This window comes from Dendropsophus ebraccatus, chromosome 3 (assembly GCF_027789765.1).
Source record: "Dendropsophus ebraccatus isolate aDenEbr1 chromosome 3, aDenEbr1.pat, whole genome shotgun sequence".
NCBI lineage: Eukaryota > Metazoa > Chordata > Amphibia > Anura > Hylidae > Dendropsophus > Dendropsophus ebraccatus.
This window is the reverse complement of record NC_091456.1, coordinates 184,359,365-184,381,874: the sequence shown is the minus strand read 5'-3', so window position 1 is coordinate 184,381,874 and position 22,510 is coordinate 184,359,365. Positions and strand designations below refer to the sequence as shown.

The 22,510-nt window shown below is 48.2% G+C and overlaps 1 protein-coding gene across 5 annotated transcripts in view; it reads right to left on the bottom strand.

Moving 5' to 3' along the window:
- Positions 1-7,721: 7,721 nt before the first annotated feature.
- The window catches only part of UNC13B (unc-13 homolog B), a 246,172-nt gene continuing 231,383 nt past the window's right edge, over positions 7,722-22,510 (bottom strand). For all 5 annotated transcript variants that reach the window (XM_069963314.1, XM_069963313.1, XM_069963315.1 and 2 more), the window contains 9 exons: positions 22,191-22,279; positions 21,309-21,461; positions 20,819-20,942; positions 18,245-18,301; positions 13,605-13,685; positions 13,292-13,439; positions 10,163-10,255; positions 9,880-10,039; positions 7,722-9,131 (listed from right to left, as the gene is read on the bottom strand). In XM_069963314.1, coding sequence (XP_069819415.1) covers positions 8,843-9,131; positions 9,880-10,039; positions 10,163-10,255; positions 13,292-13,439; positions 13,605-13,685; positions 18,245-18,301; positions 20,819-20,942; positions 21,309-21,461; positions 22,191-22,279 — 1,194 coding nt within the window. In that variant the 3' untranslated portion in view covers positions 7,722-8,842. The remainder of the gene's footprint in view (positions 9,132-9,879; positions 10,040-10,162; positions 10,256-13,291; positions 13,440-13,604; positions 13,686-18,244; positions 18,302-20,818; positions 20,943-21,308; positions 21,462-22,190; positions 22,280-22,510) is intronic.

Here is a 22,510-nt window from a genome sequence, read left to right as displayed (position 1 = left end):
CAAAAACATGGCCACTTTCCCCCTACTGTTGTCTCCAGATCAGGTGCGGTTTGCAACTAATCTCTATTTACTTCAATGGAACTGAGTTTCAAAACCCCACCCAAACTGGAGACAACAGTAGGGGGAAAGTGGCCATGTTTTTGTAGCGCTGGATAACCCCTTTAATGAATTTATTTGTTGTGTGAACTTTTGTTGTGTGAACTTAGCCTTAGGCCAGTTTCACACTTAACGGATCTGCAGCGAAATCCGCAGTGGATTTCTTGCATTTAAAGGGGAAGCGCGGCAAAATTTTTTATTAAAGTATTGTATTGCCCCCCTCCCCCAAAAGTTATACAAATCACCAATATACACTTATTACGGGAAATGCTTATAAAGTGCTTTTTACCCTGCACTTACTACTGCATCAAGACTTCACTTTCTGAATAATATGGTGATGTCACTTCGTGAATAACATGGTGATGTCACTTCCTGGATAACATGGTGATGTCACTTCGTGGATAACATGGTGATGTCACTTCCTGGATAACATGGTGATGTCACTTCCTGGATAACATGATGATGTCACTTCCTGGATAACATGGTGATGTCACTTCCCGGATAACATGGTGATGTCACTTCCCGGATAACATGGTGATGTCACGACTAGTGTTGAGCTGATCTGTCAAAGTGTTCGAGTCGGCAACTGAGAGACTCGGCATTTGATTACCGGTGGCTGCAGAGATTGCATGCCACCTTAGGGCTTCCAGGAAAACACGGACATGACCGTAGGTAGTATCCATGTTTTCCTGGCAGCCCTAGGGCTGCATGCAATCTCTGCAGCCACCGGTAATCAAATGCCGAGTCTCTCAGTTGCCGACTCAAACACTTTGACAGATCAGCTCAACACTAGTCGTGACATCACCATGTTATCCAGGAAGTGACATCACCATGTTATCCAGGAAGTGACATCATCATGTTATCCAGGAAGTGACATCACCATGTTATCCAGGAAATGACATCACCATGCTATCCAGGAAGTGACATCACCATGTTATCCAGGAAGTGACATCACCATGTTATCCAGGAAGTGACATCATCATGTTATCCAGGAAGTGACATCACCATATTATCCAGGAAGTGACATCACCATGTTATCCAGGAAGTGACATCATCATATTATCCAGGAAGTGACATCACCATGTTATCCAGGAAGTTACATCACCATGTTATCCAGGAAGTGACATCACCATGTTATCCAGGAAGTGAAGCCTTGATGCAGTAAGTGCAGAGAAAAAAGCTCTTTATAAGCATTTCCTGTAATAAGTGTATATTGGGGACTTGTATAACTTTTGGAGGGCAATACAATACTTCAATAAATTTTTTTGCCAGACTTCTCCTTTAATTTTCAATGAGGCTACATACTTGCAACGGGATTGACATCCCGTTAAGAGTGACGCAAGTGACAGCCCCCTTAACCTCCTGCCGGCCGGAGCATACTGTACCTGCTCCACGCTTTGGCTTGCATCGGGGGTTCCTGCCTGGAGGTCCTGCTCAGCCAATCAGTGCGATGTCCCGCCGCAGCCACTGATTGGCTGATTAGGACTTCCAGACGCCGGAAGCCCCCGAAGCAAGCCAAAGCCTGGAGCAGGTAATGTATGCTCCGGCCAGTGGGGGGTTAAGGGGGCTGTCACTTGCATACTCATAGCGGGATGTCGTGTATTCTCATGTGAAATCCGCTGCGGATCCGTTACATGTGAAACATGAGAAGCTTATGCTGCGCTGATGGGGCCCAAGTGCTGTGGATGGGGCTGACACTGCTGTAAGGGGAATGTTATGGTGATACTTTGGTGGACACTATTACGTGCACACCATGGCTGTAGCGGGAGCATAGTCACTCACATCGCTACATTAAGGTGTGTGTGGTTATTAGGGCACTATAGCTATATACAGGGCCGTATTTGCCACTAGGAACCCGTGGTCCGGTGCCTAGGGCGGCAGCACCCGCAGGGAACACTTTTTTTATTATTTTAAAAAAAAAAAAACCTCCGCAGGCACAGGCCCACGGGTGCCTAGTCCGCGCCGGGGGGAGGGGAGTGACGGAGCGGCCGGGAGCAGGAGCAGGATGGGCAGGCAGGCTGGTTCCCTCCCTCCATGCAGCGCCGAGGTCCGGGGTCCAGGGTGCAGGGTCCGGGTTGAGCTTCCGGCACACAAAGCCTTACAGCGGCCAGAAGCTCACAGCTGCAGCCCCGCGGCCCCGGATCTTCTCTCCTGCTCGGCGGCGCTCACGTGATGTGACGTCATCGCCGAGCAGGAGATAAGATCCGGGACCGCGGAGCTGCAGCTGTGAGCTTCCGGCCGCTGTTAGGCTGTGTGTGCCGGAAGCTCAACCCGGACCCCGCACCCTGGACCCCGGACCTTGGCGCTGCATGGGGGGAGGGAACCTGCCTGCCTGCCCATCCTGCTCCCGGCCACCCCATCTCCCCCCCCCTGCCCCACAGCGTCTGGCCGCCCCCCGGCCCTCCTGCATCCTCAGCTGCTCCCCTGCCCCCCAGCCTCAGCCTCTCCCCTGCCCCCCAGCCTCTCCCCTGCCCCCCAGCCTCAGCCTCTCCCCTGCCCCCCAGCCTCAGCCTCTCCCCTGCCCCCCAGCCTCAGCCTCTCCCCTTAACCCCCAGACTCTCCCCTGCCCCCCTTGTGATCAGGGTGCTCACTCCCCCTGTGTCTCTCTCCTCATAGAGTATAAGCTCTTGTGATCAGGGTCCTCACTCCTCTTGTCTCTCTCTCTCCTCATAGAGTGTAAGCTCTTGTGATCAGGCTCCTCAATCCTCCTGTGTCTCCTCCTCATAGAGTGTAAGCTCTTGTGATCAGGGTCCTCACTCCTCTTGTGTCCCCCTGTCTCCTCATAGAGTGTAAGCTCTTGTGATCAGGCTCCTCACTCCTCTTGTGTCTCCTCCTCATAGAGTGTAAGCTCTTGTGATCAGGGTCCTCACTCCTCCTGTGTCTCCTATTTCCTCATAGATTGTAAGCTCTTGTGATCAGGCTCCTCACTCCCCTTGTGTCTCCTGTCTCCTCCTCATAGAGTGTAAGCTCTTGTGATCAGGCTCCTCACTCCTCTTGTGTCTCCCTCCTCATAGAGTGTAAGCTCTTGTGATCAGGCTCCTCACTCCTCATGTGTCCCCTCTCTCCTCATAGATTGTAAGCTCTTGTGATCAGGCTCCTCACTCCTCTTGTGTCTCCTATCTCCTCATAGAGTGTAAGCCCTTGTGATCAGGCCCCTCACTCCCCTTGTGTCTCCTCTCTCCTCAGAGTGTAAGCTCTTGTGATCAGGGTTCTCACTCCTCCTGTCTCCTCATAGAGTGTAAGCTCTTGTGATCAGGGTCCTCACTCCTCATGTGTCCCCTCTCTCCTCATAGATTGTAAGCTCTTGTGATCAGGCTCCTCACTCCCCTTGTGTCTCCTCCTCATAGAGTGTAAGCTCTTGTGATCAGGCTCCTCACTCCTCCTCTATCTCTCTCCTCATAGATTGCAAGCTCTTGTGATCAGGCTCCTCATTCCTCCTGTATCTCTCTCCTCATAGATTGCAAGCTCTTGTGATCAGGCTCCTCACTCCTCCTGTATCTCTCTCCTCATAGAGTGTAAGCTCTTGTGATCAGGGTCCTCACTCCTCTTGTCTCTCTCTCTCCTCATAGAGTGTAAGCTCTTGTGATCAGGCTCCTCAATCCTCCTGTGTCTCCTCCTCATAGAGTGTAAGCTCTTGTGATCAGGGTCCTCACTCCTCTTGTGTCTCCTCCTCATAGAGTGTAAGCTCTTGTGATCAGGGTCCTCACTCCTCTTGTGTCCCCCTGTCTCCTCATAGAGTGTAAGCTCTTGTGATCAGGCTCCTCACTCCTCTTGTGTCTCCTCCTCATAGAGTGTAAGCTCTTGTGATCAGGGTCCTCACTCCTCCTGTGTCTCCTATTTCCTCATAGATTGTAAGCTCTTGTGATCAGGCTCCTCACTCCCCTTGTGTCTCCTGTCTCCTCCTCATAGAGTGTAAGCTCTTGTGATCAGGCTCCTCACTCCTCTTGTGTCTCCCTCCTCATAGAGTGTAAGCTCTTGTGATCAGGCTCCTCACTCCTCATGTGTCCCCTCTCTCCTCATAGATTGTAAGCTCTTGTGATCAGGCTCCTCACTCCTCTTGTGTCTCCTATCTCCTCATAGAGTGTAAGCCCTTGTGATCAGGCCCCTCACTCCCCTTGTGTCTCCTCTCTCCTCAGAGTGTAAGCTCTTGTGATCAGGGTTCTCACTCCTCCTGTCTCCTCATAGAGTGTAAGCTCTTGTGATCAGGCTCCTCACTCCCCTTGTGTCTCCTCCTCATAGAGTGTAAGCTCTTGTGATCAGGCTCCTCACTCCTCCTCTATCTCTCTCCTCATAGATTGCAAGCTCTTGTGATCAGGCTCCTCATTCCTCCTGTATCTCTCTCCTCATAGATTGCAAGCTCTTGTGATCAGGCTCCTCACTCCTCCTGTATCTCTCTCCTCATAGAGTGTAAGCTCTTGTGATCAGGGTCCTCACTCCTCTTGTGTCTCCTATTTCCTCATAGAGTGTAAGCTCTTGTGATCAGGGTCCTCACTCCTCTTGTCTCTCTCTCCTCATAGATTGTAAGCTCTTATGATCAGGCTCCTCACTCCTCTTGTGTCTCCTCATAGAGTGTAAGCTCTTGTGATCAGGCTCCTCACTCCTCTTGTGTCTCTCTCTCCTCATAGAGTGTAAGCTCTTGTGATCAGGGTCCTCACTCCTCTTGTGTCTCCTCCTCATAGAGTGTAAGCTCTTGTGATAAGGGTCCTCACTCCCTCTGTGTCTCCTCATAGAGTGTAAGCTCTTGTGATCAGGCTCCTCACTCCCCCTGTGTCTCTCCCCTCATAGAGTGTAAGCTCTTGTGATCAGGGTCCTCACTCCTCTTGTGCCTCCTATCTCCTCATAGATTGTAAGCTCTTGTGATCAGGCTCCTCACTCCTCTTGTGTCTCCTCCTCATAGAGTGTAAGATCTTGTGATCAGGCTCCTCACTCCTCTTGTGACTCCTGCCTCCTTATAGAGTGTAAGCTCTTGCGATTAGGCTCCTCACTCCTCTTGTGACTCCTGCCTCCTCATAGAGCGTAAGCTCTTGTGAACAGGGTCCTCACTCCTCTTGTCCCCCCCCCCCAATTTCCTCATAGACTGTAAGCTCTTGTGATCAGGCTCCTCATTCCCCTTGTGTCTCCTCCTCATAGAGTGTAAGCTCTTGTGATCAGGCTCCTCACTCCTCTTGTGTGTCTCTCTCCTCATAGACTGTAAGCTCTTGTGATCAGGGTGCTCACTCCCCCTGTGTCTCTCTCCTCATAGAGTGTAAGCTCTTGTGATCAGGGTCCTCACTCCTCTTGTGTCCCCCTGTCTCCTCATAGAGTGTAAGCTCTTGCGATCAGGCTCCTCACTCCTCGTGTCTCCTCCTCATAGAGTGTAAGCTCTTGTGATCAGGGTCCTCACTCCCCCTGTGTCTCTCTCCTCATAGAGTGTAAGCTCTTTTGATCAGGGTCCTCACTCCTCTTGTCTCCTCTCTCCTCATAGAGTGTAAGCTCTTATGATCAGGCTCCTCACTCCTCTTATGTCTCCTCCTCATAGATTGTAAGCTCTTTTGATCAGGGTCCTCACTCCTCTTGTGTCTCCTCCTCATAGAGTGTAAGCTCTTGTGATCAGGCTCCTCACTCCCCTTGTGTCTCCTGTCTCCTCCTCATAGATTGTAAGCTCTTGTGATCAGGCTCCTCACTCCTCTTGTGTCTCTCTCCTCATAGAGTGTAAGCTCTTGTGATCAGGCTCCTCAATCCTCCTGTGTCTCCTCCTCATAGAGTGTAAGCTCTTGTGATCAGGGTCCTCACTCCTCTTGTGTCCCCCTGTCTCCTCATAGAGTGTAAGCTCTTGTGATCAGGCTCCTCACTCCTCGTGTCTCCTCCTCATAGAGTGTAAGCTCTTGTGATCAGGTCCTCACTCCTCCTGTGTCTCCTATTTCCTTATAGATTGTAAGCTCTTGTGATCAGGCTCCTCACTCCCCTTGTGTCTCCTGTCTCCTCCTCATAGATTGTAAGCTCTTGTGATCAGGCTCCTCACTCCTCTTGTGTCTCTCTCCTCATAGAGTGTAAGCTCTTGTGATCAGGCTCCTCACTCCCCTTGTGTCTCCTGTCTCCTCCTCATAGATTGTAAGCTCTTGTGATCAGGCTCCTCACTCCCCTTGTGTCTCCTGTCTCCTCCTCATAGATTGTAAGCTCTTGTGATCAGGCTCCTCACTCCTCCTGTGTCTTCTCCTCATAGAGTGTAAGCTGTTGTGATCAGGCCCCTCACTCCTCTTGTGTCTCCTCCTCATAGAGTGTAAGCTCTTGTGATCAGGGTCCTCACTCCTCTTGTGTCTTCTATTTCCTCATAGAGTGTAAGCTCTTGTGATCAGGGTCCTCACTCCTCTTGTCTCCTCTCTCCTCATAGAGTGTAAGCTCTTGTGATCAGGGTCCTCACTTCTCTTGTGTCTCCTCCTCATAGAGTGTAAGCTCTTGTGATCAGGGTCCTCACTCCTCTTGTGTCTCCTCCTCATAGAGTGTAAGCTCTTGTGATCAGGGTCCTCACTCCTCTTGTGTCTCCTCCTCATAGAGTGTAAGCTCTTGTGATCAGGGTCCTCACTCCTCTTGTGTCTCCTCCTCATAGAGTGTAAGCTCTTGTGATCAGGGTCCTCACTCCTCTTGTGTCTCCTCCTCATAGAGTGTAAGCTCTTGTGATCAGGGTCCTCACTCCTCTTGTGTCTCCTCCTCATAGAGTGTAAGCTCTTGTGATCAGGCCCCTCACTCCTCTTGTGTCTCCTCCTCATAGAGTGTAAGCTCTTGTGATCAGGGTCCTCACTCCTCTTGTGTCTCCTCCTCATAGAGTGTAAGCTCTTGTGATCAGGCTCCTCACTCCTCCTGTCTCCTCATAGAGTGTAAGCTCTTGTGATCAGGCTCCTCACTCCTCCTGTGTCTCCTCCTCATAGATTGTAAGCTCTTGTGATCAGGGTCCTCACTCCTCTTGTGTCTCCTATCTCCTCATAGATGTGGTTGGGGTCATCATACAGCTGGATTTGCATCCCCTTATCTTCAATGAAGGGATCACGGACATCTGCTCACCCACACATAGTAAACCTTATCTGCTGTAGATGTCACCCAAGGATCGGGATGGGGGAACCTCCGGCCCTCCAGCTGTTGGAAAACTACAATCCCCATCATGCCTGGACAGCCAAAGCTTCGCTTTGGCTGTCCAGGATGATGGGAATTGTAGTTTTGCAACAGCTGGAGGGAGGAAGGTTCCCCCCATCCCTGGCCTTTGCATTGTATATGAATTGATGTGACACATCGGCCTCGTTGTGGATTCGACATTTTGCTCCACATTCTAAATTCTATCTTCCTCCATAGATTGTGCTGTAAATGAAGGCAGAATACATGCTGCAATCACTGCCACATCTGAATAGTCATCCTTCCATAAGGCCCACTGATCCCTTATCCGGCATAGGAGCAGTGTGCTATACATCACCTATATGCATATACTGTATATATTATGTACATATGGAGCTGCCTCTCCATAATACACAGCATCACAATGTGTTATATGTACCGACAGGCTTGGGGGTTACACAGTCATGTGACCCCACTTTGCCCCCCCCCCCAAATCATCACTGACTATGAAATTACGACAAGAGACAGGAGATGCTGCAATAAAGATCTTTATTGAGGGCTGAGCTATGTGGTCGGTGACAATGGCACATACGATATCGAGTCTACATTATATATTTTCACTGTAAAGTTGCGCCTCAGGTGGCGGCTGTTTTTTCGCTGTCTAGGCAGCACTGTCGGGGGGGTGGGGGGGTTGTATTGGTGGTCTTGGCAGGAGCAGCAATGAACACTACATGCCCATAGGAAGGGATCGGGGGGCTTCTTATGTCTGTACAATGAGATGTACCGCATTGAGAGCAGGTACACCCTATAATACAACAACGATGGAAGGAACGTTCTCCCTCCTCCAACATCGTGTCTTGTTCTTCTCACCCATAGCGGATCTGACACTGAACGCAGACACATCAAAGCCCAAATTAGTGCAAAATATAATAGAATAGAATATATATTTAAAAAAAAAAAAAAGGATCCACCTTTCAGCTGTAAGAAAGCCAAGGTTAGTAGCGGAGCACCAGCTGAGCGATATATGGCACGTTATATAGAGTTACTGTAACACTTCCTCCCTTAAAGGTGCATTCTGCCGACTCATCGATAACTACTATACCGCCTAATAATGAAACAGTCTCTCGGGGCGGAAAAAAATATATGAAAAAAACAATAAAATGGTGCTCTAGAGGCAAAACATTACGACGCTGCCCCTTTAAGTGGATAAAACGATGTCACCTTAAAAAAAACGGCAATTTTCTTAAATACATTAAATAAAAAAAGGAGACATATAGTGTAATGGCAAGATGGCGGATGAGGCCGGGATCCGGGGCGGGTGCCATATGACCCACTGTTTGCCGTGCCTGCGCCTTTAAGGAGGACTGTCCTCCATGTTTGCGCACAGTCCTGCACCACTCGTTGCCGTAACAGTCACGTGTTTAGGACGGCAGCTCTGACCCGGGGACTTCCAGAACCCGCCGCACTTTACAGTCACTTTATATAAATATCTTATTTACAGGGCGCCAGGCGCTGCCGTCTGGTTACTGGCGGTACACAAAAATAAATAATCTGCGCAGCTCGCCGTCCGCTCCTGTCCGCTTGTGCGACTTCCGGGACAGGGAACTCGGAGGCAGCAAGAGCTGAAAGAATTGGCACATAGGAGAAGGGGCACAGTCTGGGCTCAGCTGCTGGCCTCCTCTGTAGAGCGGGTCTCCGACTTCAGCTTCACAAACTCCCGGGCCACTTCGTCATTGGTCCTTTGGGAGAGTATGCGCAGGATGGTGAGTCCGGTGTCGTCCATGTGGACGCGGCGTCCCAGCGGGCACCAGCACGCACAGCTGCCCTTGTCAGCAATGTCCCGAAGCTGGACCACCGCTATTCCTAACACGTGGTCTTCACGAGCAAAGCAGTAATCCTTCACGCACACCTGAAGCTCGTAGCACTCTGGTCCGTCCTCATTACCCAGAATACTACAGGGGGAGAAGTACAGTCATGTAAATATGCACTATATAATAGACAGTCACTCCAATATTAACCTAGGGATTAAAGGGGTTGTTTATCAATTTTTTTTTCTTTCAAATCTGGTGTCAGAAAGTTATATAGATTTTTAATTTACGTCTAGTAAAAAAATCTCGAGTCTTCCAGTACTTATCAGCTGCTGTATGTCCTGCAGGAAGTGGTGTATTCTCTCCAGTCTGACTCAGTGCCACCCTTTGTCCATGTCAGGAACTGTCCTGTTTTCTATGGGTATTTGCTCCTGATCTGGACAGTTCCTGACATGGACAGAGGTGGCAGCAGAGAGCCCTGTGTCAGACTGGAGAGAATACACTACTTCCTGCAGGACATACAGCAGCTGATAAGTACTGGAAGACTTGAGATTTTTTTATTTTTTAAAAGCAAATTACAAATCTCTGGCACTTTCTGGCACCAGTTTACGTGAAAGAATTTTTTTTTTTGTCAACAACCCCTTTATACTGTCAACTCAGGGATGTCATCAGATTCTAATGAATGGACATGCTCAATGAATGGACGTGCTGCAGTCTCAGTGATGTCACTGAATGGATTGGTTGCATTGTTGCTACAGTGATGTCATCAGACTCTAATGTCGCACATCTCTTCTGTACGGACAGCCCCTGTTCTTGGTGATGCCATAAATCTCTACTGAATAGTGACATCATCTTCCAATGACATCATCCTCGATAAAATCATCATACTCACAAGTGAAAGGTTTCATTGTACTTGGGGGCCCAGTTGTTGCTCTTTGATTTAGTGGTGAACTTCCGCTTCTTATCGCTCTGATGAGGACCGATCATGGTGACCTCAACAAATGGCCGGAACATTCCTGTTGTCTGCCACTTCAGGTCATTTGCTGCCACCACTGCAGGAAAAAGGGACAGAAGTTCATGTTTCCTCTATGAGTAGAGGGAGTAAGCCGCAGCCAATAAGCTCTGGTGCTGCTACCCTACTAGTATTATGTGGAGCCGTGATCCCCCCTCCGTACCTTTCACTGTCACCTTCTGCTCTCCGGTCCCAGGATGTGTGAACAGGTCTATCTGTACGGACACCTCCCCCACAGGATCATCAACACCCGAGCCTAGAAGAGAGAAATACATAGTCTGTAGAAGTAATGGAGACCGGCCTGGTGCGGCACCCAACTAGGAGATCTGGCACTTTGACCACAATACAGTAGTGGGCAGAGAGAGTTAGTCGCCACATCATTCAAGTTATTAAAGGCCAGGTTCACACTGCTTATAAAGTGCTTTTTTCCCTGCACTTACTGCTGCATCAAGGCTTCACTTCCTGGATAACATGGGGATGTCACTTCCTGGATAACATGGGGATGTCACTTCCTGGATAACATGGGGATGTCACTTCCTGGATAACATGGTGAGGTCACTTCCTGGATAACATGGTGAGGTCACTTCCTGGATAACATGGTGAGGTCACTTCCTGGATAACATGGGGATGTCACTTCCTGGATAACATGGGGATGTCACTTCCTGGATAACATGGGGATGTCACTTCCTGGATAACATGGGGATGTCACTTCCTGGATAACATGGGGATGTCACTTCCTGGATAACATGGGGATGTCACTTCCTGGATAACATGGGGATGTCACTTCCTGGATAACATGGGGATGTCACGACCCGACTCCCAGATCTGTGCGGGCTGTGGCTGCTAGAGAGGATGATGGCAGAGGGATGCTCGGTGTCCCTCCAGTGCCAGGTGTCCCTCAGTGTCCCCCTGCCATCATCCTCTCCAGCAACCACAGCCAGCACAGCTCTGGGAGTCGGGTCGTGACATCACCCTGTTATCCAGGAAGTGACATCACCCTGTTATCCAGGAAGTGACATCACCCTGTTATCCAGGAAGTGACATCACCCTGTTATCCAGGAAGTGACATCACCATGTTATCCAGGAAGTGACATCACCATGTTATCCAGGAAGTGAAGCCTTGAATCAGTAGTGAGTGCAGGGAAAAAACACTTTATAAGCATTTACCGTAATAAGTGTATATTGGGGATTTGTATAACTTTTGTGGGGAAATACAATACTTTAATAAAAATTTCTCCTTCTCCTTTAGGGTGCATTCACACCTACAGGATCTGCAGCAGATTTGATGCTGTGTTCAGTTATTTAAATTAAATCTGCTGCAGAAAATCAGCTGCAGATCCTGTAGGTGTGAACGCACCATTAAGAAGTAAAGTAATGATCCTAAGCAAAGCTGTTTTCACATAGTCTTCGTGGAAAAGAAAAGCACCTTATCCGTGCATACTCTGTATACGGGTTTCTTACTGAAGACATGGCAGACATACAACACGAAGAGCCACTAAACAAGAACGAAAGACGACATCTACAATCACTAGCTGGGGGCTTGTTATCTATATATACTACATGATCCTAGCAGCTAATACATACAACAGTGAACATACAATAAACTTTCAGCAGGAGATACTGAGTAGCAGAACGTCAGAATTTGACGGACTACAAGGTCCAGTGTGTTCTGCCTGACCAAGGACCCCCGTTAGAAGAATCGTTATATGATATGGCACAAGCCATAACACTTTCTACTAGACTACAGGTAAAGTAAATGTCCATCTCAGATCACCAGGTTACATACTGCTCATAAAAATAGAGGCTAGTTATTCTGTATTCTACTTCAGAGCTGCACTCACTATTCTGCTGGTGGGGTCACTGTGTACATACATTACATTACTTATCCTGTACTGATCCCGAGTTACATTCTGTATTATACTGCAGAGCTGCACTTACTATTCTGCTATTGGGGTCCCTGTGTTCCAGAATAATTTGGAGTTCAGCTCTAAGGTGTAATATAGACTGTAACTCAGGATATATGAGCAATATACTCACAAACTGACCCAAAAGTGTTCCAAAGATAGACATACCCTTTAAACATCACTATTTTAACCCTTTCTAAGACTAGAGTAATAAAAAAGGTGAAGTGGTTAGTGTGGGTGACTAGTATATAAGGGGATGGTGGGAGCCTATGCACTGCACACACTACAATACCGCACACATACCCTTCTCGGGGCGAATGTCCTCATTAGCCGTATACCTAATACCCTTCCCATCATGCACTGAGACGTGAACGTGATACAGCAGGCGAGAGAAGAGGAAGAGAGGAGAGTTATACAAAAGACAAAGCACGCAAGATTGACAAAGCGACGACAGCGACATGCTTTACAGAGACTGACTGTTCTCAAAGGCATACAGAGCTGAGTGACAAGCAATATGGCTGCTATCCTTAGCTTGTCGATCAGTTCAGGGAGAACTCCTGAGAGGTAGATCTTTCCACAGTTTTTTTTTTCTTTTAAATCAAGTAGTTTCAGAAAGTTATATAGATTTGTAATTTATTATTATCTAAAAATTTCTTCTAGTACTTATCAGCTGCTGTATGTCCTGCAGAAAGTGGTGTATTCTCTCCAGTCTGACACAGTACTCTCTGCTGCCACCTCTGTCCATGTCAGGAACTGTTCAGAGCAGTAGGAAGTCCCCATAGAAAACCTCTCCTGCTCTGGACAGTTCCTGACATGGACAGAGGTGGTAGCAGAGAGCACTGTGTCAGACTGGAGAGAATACACCACTTCCTGCAGGACATACAGCAGCTGATAAGTACTGGAAGACTGGAGATTTTTACATAATAATAAATTACAAATCTATATAACTTTCTAAACCTACTTGATTTCAAAGAGAAAAAAAAATCATTTAATGATATACAGTGAAACCTTCCAAAATTGTACTGAAAAGAGGAGATTGTGTTTTCTAAGAATATCTTGTTTCTGGTTTGCTTTTCCCCAACCTGCGGCTCTCCAGGTTTTGCAAACCTACAACACCCAGCATGCTCTGACAGCCAAAGTTGTCATTTTGCAACAGCTCCAGAGCCATAAGTTGGGCCTCCACTAGAATACAAAGAAGCGGTGTCCATCTTGTAGTCCTTCAGCTATTAGGGCATGATGGGAGTTGTAGTTTTGCATCGGCTGGAGGGCCAGCGGTAAAAAGGCGACCCCTGCTTTAGTCTAGACTGTTGATGGCTGCTATCTGTACACTGGCCACCAGATGGCACTGCCACACAACGAATCTCCAGCAGTGCCCTGTGCGTTATTACCTTGCGCCGTCTGGGTCTGCACAAAGGTTTTGATGAGGGTATCTGTGGTCTGCGTGTACAGTGACAAGGCGTAGCGCAGAGATTGTAAGTCTGGGCTCTTCTCCAGGAACGTCTTCTTTAGGCCATTTCCTCCTGCATGGAAGTATTGCTAGAAAATAAGAAGGAGGGAAGCTTAGAGACCTGCTATACTACCATGCCTAAGCGAGCACTGGCTCGTGTTCTCTTACTACCCCCTAAGCTGATTACGATATTTCCATGTATTGATTATAAGTAACCAAGGCCCAAAGTAGAGGGTGATCAGTGCAGCACATACCTTGATGGTGTCCAGGGCCAGGTCCATTACAGCACACTGCTTAGGGGTTAGACTGCGGGTCTCTTCTCTTACCATATGATCCTGTAGGGACAGAAAGGATTGATAGTGAGACCCAGCAGGAAACACATGTATAAGTCAGGGGCTTTAAAAGGTTAATTCATAAGTTCTATCCATGGGAGAGGTCAGGGGTAGGGAACCTCGGCCCTCCAGCTGTTGCAAAACTACAACTCCCATCATGCCTGGAGAGCCAAGGATCCCTACCCCTGGGATAGGCGATAACTATGTGATCAGTGGGGGTCTGGTTCCATACTATGTGCTCAGGACTGGGTGGTGCTCAGATGATATCTTCCCAGCATCCTTCACTAACAAGGAATTCTTAAAGGGGTTATCCAGCGCTACAAAAACATGGCCACTTTTCCCCCCTCTCTTGTCTCCAGTTTGGGTGGGGTTTTGAAACTCAGTTACATTGAAGTAAATGGAGCTTAATTGCAAACTGCACCTGAACTGGAAACAACAGTAGGGGGAAAAGTGGTCATGTTTTTGTAGCGCTGGATAACCCCTTTAAAAAAAAATAAAAAAAAATTGTTTCCTTAAAGTGATTCTGTCACCCCCTTTACTCTATGTGTGGTTCTCTGCCCCATCCACTAGCTTAGATAAGCTTGTAACTATATAAAGCCTATCTATCTGTGTCTTCTCTCTGCTCTACAATCGGTGGATAGTGTCAAGTAGGCGGGGCTTGACAGAAGTTTAGCACTCCCCCCCAGCAGGATGATGGGGCCAAACTGCCGTGATGTCCCGCCTAGTTGACACTTGTTAATTGATGAAATAAAGCAAAGGTAAAACGAGGTGACAGCATGACTTTAAGGCTAGGTTCACACAACATACTATTTTCTAAAAGAACGGCCACTGTTTTCCATTAAAACAAAGGCCGTTGTTTTCATCCTGCAATGAAATGCGTTGGAGTCAATGCAACAGCGGCCGTTGTTTTCACATAATATATTGAATGACAGCTGTTGTTTTGAGTGCATTAAGCAACAATGGCCGTTGTTGCATTGACTTCAGTGCATTTCATTGCAGTATGAAAACAAATAATAATAATAGAAGTTTTGAATGCTGAGGGTCTCGGCAGTGGGACCCCCACCGATCTCAGTAACACTCCGCCTGCTCACGGCTCCGCGAGTGTGAGGATTATTAGAGGAAGTCAATGAAGCCTGGAATGATTCCTGTGTAATCCATACACTGCGCATGGCGCTCAGAGAGAAGAGCCCAGCTGTGCCAGGGAGAGAAGAGCCCAGCTGTGCCAGGGAGAGAAGAGCCCAGCTGTGCCAGGGAGAGAAGCTTGTAACTATATAAAGCCTATCTATCTGTGTCTTCTCTCTGCTCTACAATCGGTGGATAGTGTCAAGTAGGCGGGGCTTGACAGAAGTTTAGCACTCCCCCCCAGCAGGATGATGGGGCCAAACTGCCGTGATGTCCCGCCTAGTTGACACTTGTTAATTGATGAAATAAAGCAAAGGTAAAACGAGGTGACAGCATGACTTTAAGGCTAGGTTCACACAACATACTATTTTCTAAAAGAACGGCCACTGTTTTCCATTAAAACAAAGGCCGTTGTTTTCATCCTGCAATGAAATGCGTTGGAGTCAATGCAACAGCGGCCGTTGTTTTCACATAATATATTGAATGACAGCTGTTGTTTTGAGTGCATTAAGCAACAATGGCCGTTGTTGCATTGACTTCAGTGCATTTCATTGCAGTATGAAAACAAATAATAATAATAGAAGTTTTGAATGCTGAGAGTCTCGGCAGTGGGACCCCCACCGATCTCAGTAACACTCCGCCTGCTCACGGCTCCGCGAGTGTGAGGATTATTAGAGGAAGTCAATGAAGCCTGGAATGATTCCTGTGTAATCCATACACTGCGCATGGCGCTCAGAGAGAAGAGCCCAGCTGTGCCAGGGAGAGAAGAGCCCAGCTGTGCCAGGGAGAGAAGAGCCCAGCTGTGCCAGGGAGAGAAGAACAGGCAGCAATGCCCATCCATTTCAGGGATCAGTGGGGTTCTCAGCAAGGACTCTAAAGAGACAGGAACCCATAAGTAACATGGCCACCGAGATCTCCACAACCTGGTTATCATCCTTTATTTAACTCTTTCTTACTGGATCCGAGCCTCGAGATCCCAGGTGTGAGTGTGACACCTGCGTCTGGATGAAGCTTCACACTGCTCTCTCATAGAGACATATGGGGGAGATTTATCAAACATGGTGTAAAGTGAGACTGGCTCAGTTGCCCCTAGCAACCAATCAGATTCCACCTTTCATTTTCCAAAGAGTCTGTGAGGAATGAAAGGTGGAATCTGATTGGTTGCTAGGGGCAACTGAGCCAGTTTCACTTTACACCATGTTTGATAAATCTCCCCCTCTAGAGAGTTTACTTAGAAGAATTGCTGGAAATGATGATGAAACATGTCAGAAAGCGGCTGTAATATATAGGCCGACTACAGAATACACACGGGGGGGATTACCCACACTAACACTGAGTGCTGAACCGTGTGAGTGTGCAAATGTGGCCACGTGACAGACAGACGCTGTGTAATACATTGCTGCACACTGACAGACGCTGTGTAATACATTGCTGTACACTGACAGACGCTGTGTAATACATTGCTGTACACTGACAGACGCTGTGTAATACATTGCTGTACACTGACAGACGCTGTGTAATACATTGCACACTGACAGACGCTGTGTAATACATTGCTGCACACTGACAGACGCTGTGTAATACATTGCTGTACACTGACAGACGCTGTGTAATACATTGCACACTGACAGACGCTGTGTAATACATTGCTGCACACTGACAGACGCTGTGTAATACATTGCTGCACACTGACAGACGCTGTGTAATACATTGCTGCACACTGACAGACGCTGTGTAATACATTGCTGCACACTGACAGACGCTGTGTAATACATTGCTGCACACTGACAGACGCTGTGTAATACATTGCACACTGACAGACGCTGTGTAATACATTGCACACTGACAGACGCTGTGTAATACATTGCTGCACACTGACAGACGCTGTGTAATACATTGCTGTACACTGACAGACGCTGTGTAATACATTGCTGCACACTGACAGACGCTGTGTAATACATTGCACACTGACAGACGCTGTGTAATACATTGCACACTGACAGACGCTGTGTAATACATTGCACACTGACAGACATGTAATACATTGCTGCACACTGACAGACGCTGTGTAATACATTGCTGTACACTGACAGACGCTGTGTAATACATTGCTGCACACTGACAGACGCTGTGTAATACATTGCACACTGACAGACGCTGTGTAATACATTGCACACTGACAGACACTGTGTAATACATTGCACACTGACAGACACTGTGTAATACATTGCACACTGACAGACACTGTGTAATACATTGCACACTGACAGACGTTGTGTAATACATTGCTGCACACTGACAGACGCTGTGTAATACATTGCTGTACACTGACAGACGCTGTGTAATACATTGCTGTACACTGACAGACGCTGTGTAATACATTGCTGCACACTGACAGACGCTGTGTAATACATTGCTGCACACTGACAGATGCTGTGTAATACATTGCACAATGACAGACGCTGTGTAATACATTGCTGCACACTGACAGACGCTGTGTAATACATTGCACACTGACAGACGCTGTGTAATACATTGCTGCACACTGACAGACGCTGTGTAATACATTGCTGCACACTGACAGACACTGTGTAATACATTGTTGCACACTGACAGACACTGTGTAATACATTGCTGCACACTGACCGACACTGTAATACATTGCTGCACACTGACAGACGCTGTGTAATATGTTGTTGCACACTGACAGACGCTGTGTAATACATTGCTGCACACTGACAGACGCTGTGTAATACATTGCTGCACACTGACAGACGCTGTGTAATACATTGCTGCACACTGACAGACGCTGTGTAATACATTGCTGCACACTGACAGACGCTGTGTAATACATTGCTGCACACTGACAGACGCTGTGTAATACATTGCTGCACACTGACAGACGCTGTGTAATACATTGCTGCACACTGACAGACGCTGTGTAATACATTGCTGCACACTGACAGAAGCTGTGTAATACATTGCTGCACACTGACAGACGCTGTGTAATACATTGCTGCACACTGACAGACGCTGTGTAATACATTGCACACTGACAGACGCTGTGTAATACATTGCACACTGACAGACGCTGTGTAATACATTGCTGCACACTGACAGACGCTGTGTAATACATTGCACACTGACAGACGCTGTGTAATACATTGCACACTGACAGAAGCTGTGTAATACATTGCTGCACACTGACAGACGCTGTGTAATACATTGCTGCACACTGACAGACGCTGTGTAATACATTGCACACTGACAGACGCTGTGTAATACATTGCACACTGACAGACGCTGTGTAATACATTGCTGCACACTGACAGACGCTGTGTAATACATTGTTGCACAGTATAGGGGAGACATAAGCGGCATGCAGGAGGCAGGACACAGCACATGAGAAGACACAAGACGTCCAGCTCCCGGCACCGTACCTTCAGCTTGGATAACTGGCCCAGCTCCTTGGCTGCGCTGAAAATCAATTGAGTTCCCTGAAGCAGCAGGAAGGAGAGGAGAGAAAGGAGAGAAGATGTGTTATTTACAGAGCAGTCAGCGGGATCCTCCATCAGAGAGAAGAGCAGAGAAACATGCCAGACCCCAGACCAGACAGGCCATCTAATAATACGCAGGAAGATGAAGAAGAAAACTCTACATGTCCAGCACCCACAGAGTCTCCATATACCAGCACAGATAGAGATAGTTTATACCCAGAAACAGTCTAACCTGCTGTATAACCTGTATAACAGTCCCCTGCTGTATAACAGTCCCCTGCTGTATAATACCCCCTGCTGTATAACAGTCCCCTGCTGTATAACAGTCCCCTGCTGTATAATACCCCCTGCTGTATAACAGTCCCCTGCTGTATAATACCCCCTGCTGTATAACAGTCCCCTGCTGTATAATAGACCCCTGCTGTATAATACCCCCTGCTGTATAATAGTCCCCTGCTGTATAACAGTCCCCTGCTGTATAATACCCCCTGCTGTATAACAGTCCCCTGCTGTATAACAGTCCCCTGCTGTATAATACCCCCTGCTGTATAACAGTCCCCTGCTGTATAATACCCCCTGCTGTATAACAGTCCCCTGCTGTATAATACCCCCTGCTGTATAACAGTCCCCTGCTGTATAATACCCCCTGCTGTATAACAGTCCCCTGCTGTATAATACCCCCTGCTGTATAACAGTCCCCTGCTGTATAACAGTCCCCTGCTGTATAATAGTCCCCTGCTGTATAAACAGCCCCCTGCTGTATAATACCCCCTGCTGTATAATAGTCCCCTGCTGTATAACAGTCCCCTGCTGTATAACAGTCCCCTGCTGTATAATACCCCCTGCTGTATAATAGTCCCCTGCTGTATAAACAGTCCCCTGCTGTATAATAGACCCCTGCTGTATAACAGTCCCCTGCTGTATAACAGTCCCCTGCTGTATAATAGACCCCTGCTGTATAATACCCCCTGCTGTATAAACAGTCCCCTGCTGTATAACAGTCCCCTGCTGTATAATACCCCCTGCTGTATAACAGTCCCCTGCTATATAATAGACCCCTGCTGTATAATACCCCCTGCTGTATAACAGTCCTCTGCTGTATAATACCCCCCTGCTGTATAATAGCCCCCTGCTGTATAATACCCCCCTGCTGTATAATAGCCCCCTGCTGTATAATACCCCCCTGCTGTATAATAGCCCCCCTGCTGTATAACTGTCCCCTACTGTATAATGGTCCCCTGCTGTATAATAGTCCCCTGCTGAATAACAGTCCCCTGCTGTATAACAGTCCCCTGCTGTATAACAGTCCCCCGCTTTCTCTGCCTGTGTGGCATCTCTCCTGCTTATTCCTTTATATACCAGGGCTTCAGCTGGGGGACAGGCCAGATGGTGACCACGTGAGGATAGTTGTGGTAAGAGGGATGCGGAGCCGATGGTAATGAAGTTCTGTATGACGCTGGGTGACTCCGGGGGGTTCTGCTCTATGGTGGTGTGAGATGCGTCACATGAAGGGTTAGACACAAGGCCTTCTGGGGGGTAGGTGTGCGTGCTGCACAAATATACAGGTTAGGGGGAGCAAAGGTCAGCCCCCTAGACTTACCGTCTGATGAGGAGTCCACCCAAAGGAAACAGGAAGAAAAAGCAGAGAGGTAATAAGTCCTGTCCTTCTTTGGGTTGCCCCCCATCTGAGTATACAGAAACCTGTGGCCTACAGGGTCATGGTGGCAGAGCACACAGGGACACGTCCTTCTTATCTACAGCGTCCAGCCTGGCCCAGGAGAGAATCACAATGGAGCTGGTTGCAGGGTCCTTACATTGCTACCATAGCATACAGCTCCCCCTATCTCAGCCACACTGACCCTTAAATGTGTGACGATAATGGGGTTTGGGGCACTGGTTCACTTTCTCCAGGTTGTCTATCACCAGAGCAGGACATGGGTGCAGACTTTCATGTGATAGAGAGCACCAGGGCTTGGGTACTGTATGACCTCATGTGGCGGAGAGCACCAGGGGCTGGGTACTGTATGACCTCATGTGGCGGAGAGCACCAGGGGCTGGGTACTGTATGACCTCATGTGGCGGAGAGCACCAGGGTCTGGGTACTGTATGACCTCATGAGGCGGAGAGCACCAGGGGCTGGGTACTGTATGACCTCATGAGGTGGAGAGCACCAGGGGCTGTGTACTGTATGACCTCATGAGGTGGAGAGCACCAGGGGCTGGGTACTGTATGACCTCATGTGGCGGAGAGCACCAGAGCCTGGGTACTGTATGACCTCATGAGGTGGAGAGCACCAGGGGCTGGGTACTGTATGATTTCATGTGACGGAGAGCACCAGGGTCTGGGTACTGAATGACCTCATGTGGCGGAGAGCACCAGGGTCTGGGTACTGTAGGACCTCATGTGGCAGAGGGCACCAGGGTCTGGGTACTGTATGCCTAATGTTGTGGAGGACACTGGATATTGTTTAACCCGTGCGTGCGGGTCTTCAGCACTGGTTATCAGACTAACACTCACCGACTGGTCAGTGAGGGGAGGCAGGACGATCATCTTTTCCATTGTGTTCATCACCACCCTCCAGAGCTCTTTTAGGACGCGTTTCAGGACCGTCTTCTCACACACAGTGGCAAATAAGGTCAGACTGCAGGGAGCAACGCAACATTAGCAAACAGCCAGAAAACAAGGCCACCTAATATAGAGGACGCAAAGGTATCGTAGAGCCTAGAAACCATGGTCTAGAGAAGGGATGGGGGACCTGCTACCCTCCAGCTGTGGCAAAACCACAACTCCAATCAGGCCTGGACAGCCGAAGGCCACAGCTGGAGGGCCAAAGGTTCCCAATCCCTGCTCTAGAGCACAAGTGTCAAACCCAGGCCCTTCAGCTGGTATAAAACTACAATTCCCATCATGCCTAAAGCTTTGACTCTCCAGGCATGATGGGAATTGTAGTTTTGCAACAGCTGGAGGGCCTGAGTTTAACACCCCTGACAAATCCTCTCTCACTCACTTTCCATCCAAGAAGTCCATCAGGGGGCGGAGAACGTTGTCTGCATCCTGTGCCACCGTGTTCCTGGCGTTGGCGGGTACGTTCCCGGTGCCCTTCACGTGGCCCAGGATCTCCGACATCTGCTTAATACATTCATCAATCCGGAACTGGAAACTGAGGAAATGTGACAACAAACGGGATGTAAAGTCAGAGAGACGGCAGAGGGGAATCGGGGGCCTTGTGCTGGCTGCGTGGGAAACCCTGTATGACCAGCCAATGCATTGGATGACAGGCTACGGGATAGCCGATCATGTCTCATGTGGATAGTCGGTCTACGTAAAGCAAAGCAGTGGCCGTCCTCTATGTCCTTACTGCACCTTACTCTCAGCATTGTTCCTAACCATTGACTTGTATTAACATGGCCAGACATACACTACTTCCTCCAGGCTTAGAGAGGTCACAGACGAAGCCTACTGATCCAGACAAAGGATGATGTAAAGTGTCCTGGGTACTTACATTACTAGTATCACATGGCAGATGGCACTGCCCCAACAATAACCCTATCTCTCTGTGCTCCTATAGCTTGGCTGATGATCTCCACATTATGTATGACGAAAGTAAAGGAAACATTCTTGTATACATCCAGAAACCAAAAGCCTGGCCTGCTTAAAGGGGTATTCTACTCAAACATAACTTTTGATATGTTGCTGCCCATGGTGAGACTAACACATTTTTCAACACTTGTTATTATCTATTCTGTCTCCTTACCCCAGTTCTGAGCTGCTGCTTTCTGCCCATTAGTCTCACCATGGGCAGCAATATATCAAAAGGTAAGTTTGGGTGGAATACCCCTTTAAGTACTGAATATCTGTTACAATGTATCGGTGAAGGCAATGGGCTCACCTATTTCCAAACACAGCGCTGAGTTCATCCAGGACGTTGTTGAGCTTCACCTGCAGCTCCTTCAGCGTGTCACTGGCCTCAGAATCCAGCTGAAACAGAAGGAAAACCCAGATCTAGGATGATGGACTTGAAAGCAAAGTCCGCCCCATTCCTGCTTATGTACCCCCACTGATGTCACGGTCTTTGATGAGATCTCCTGGGCATTTACAGCCACGTTCACATTCAGCAAGTGACCCCGGCTCACAGGTACAGTCTTGGCTTTTGTGTTGGGTTTAACAATCTCGATGCAGGAGCGGGAGGGGGGATTGTTATAGATTCTC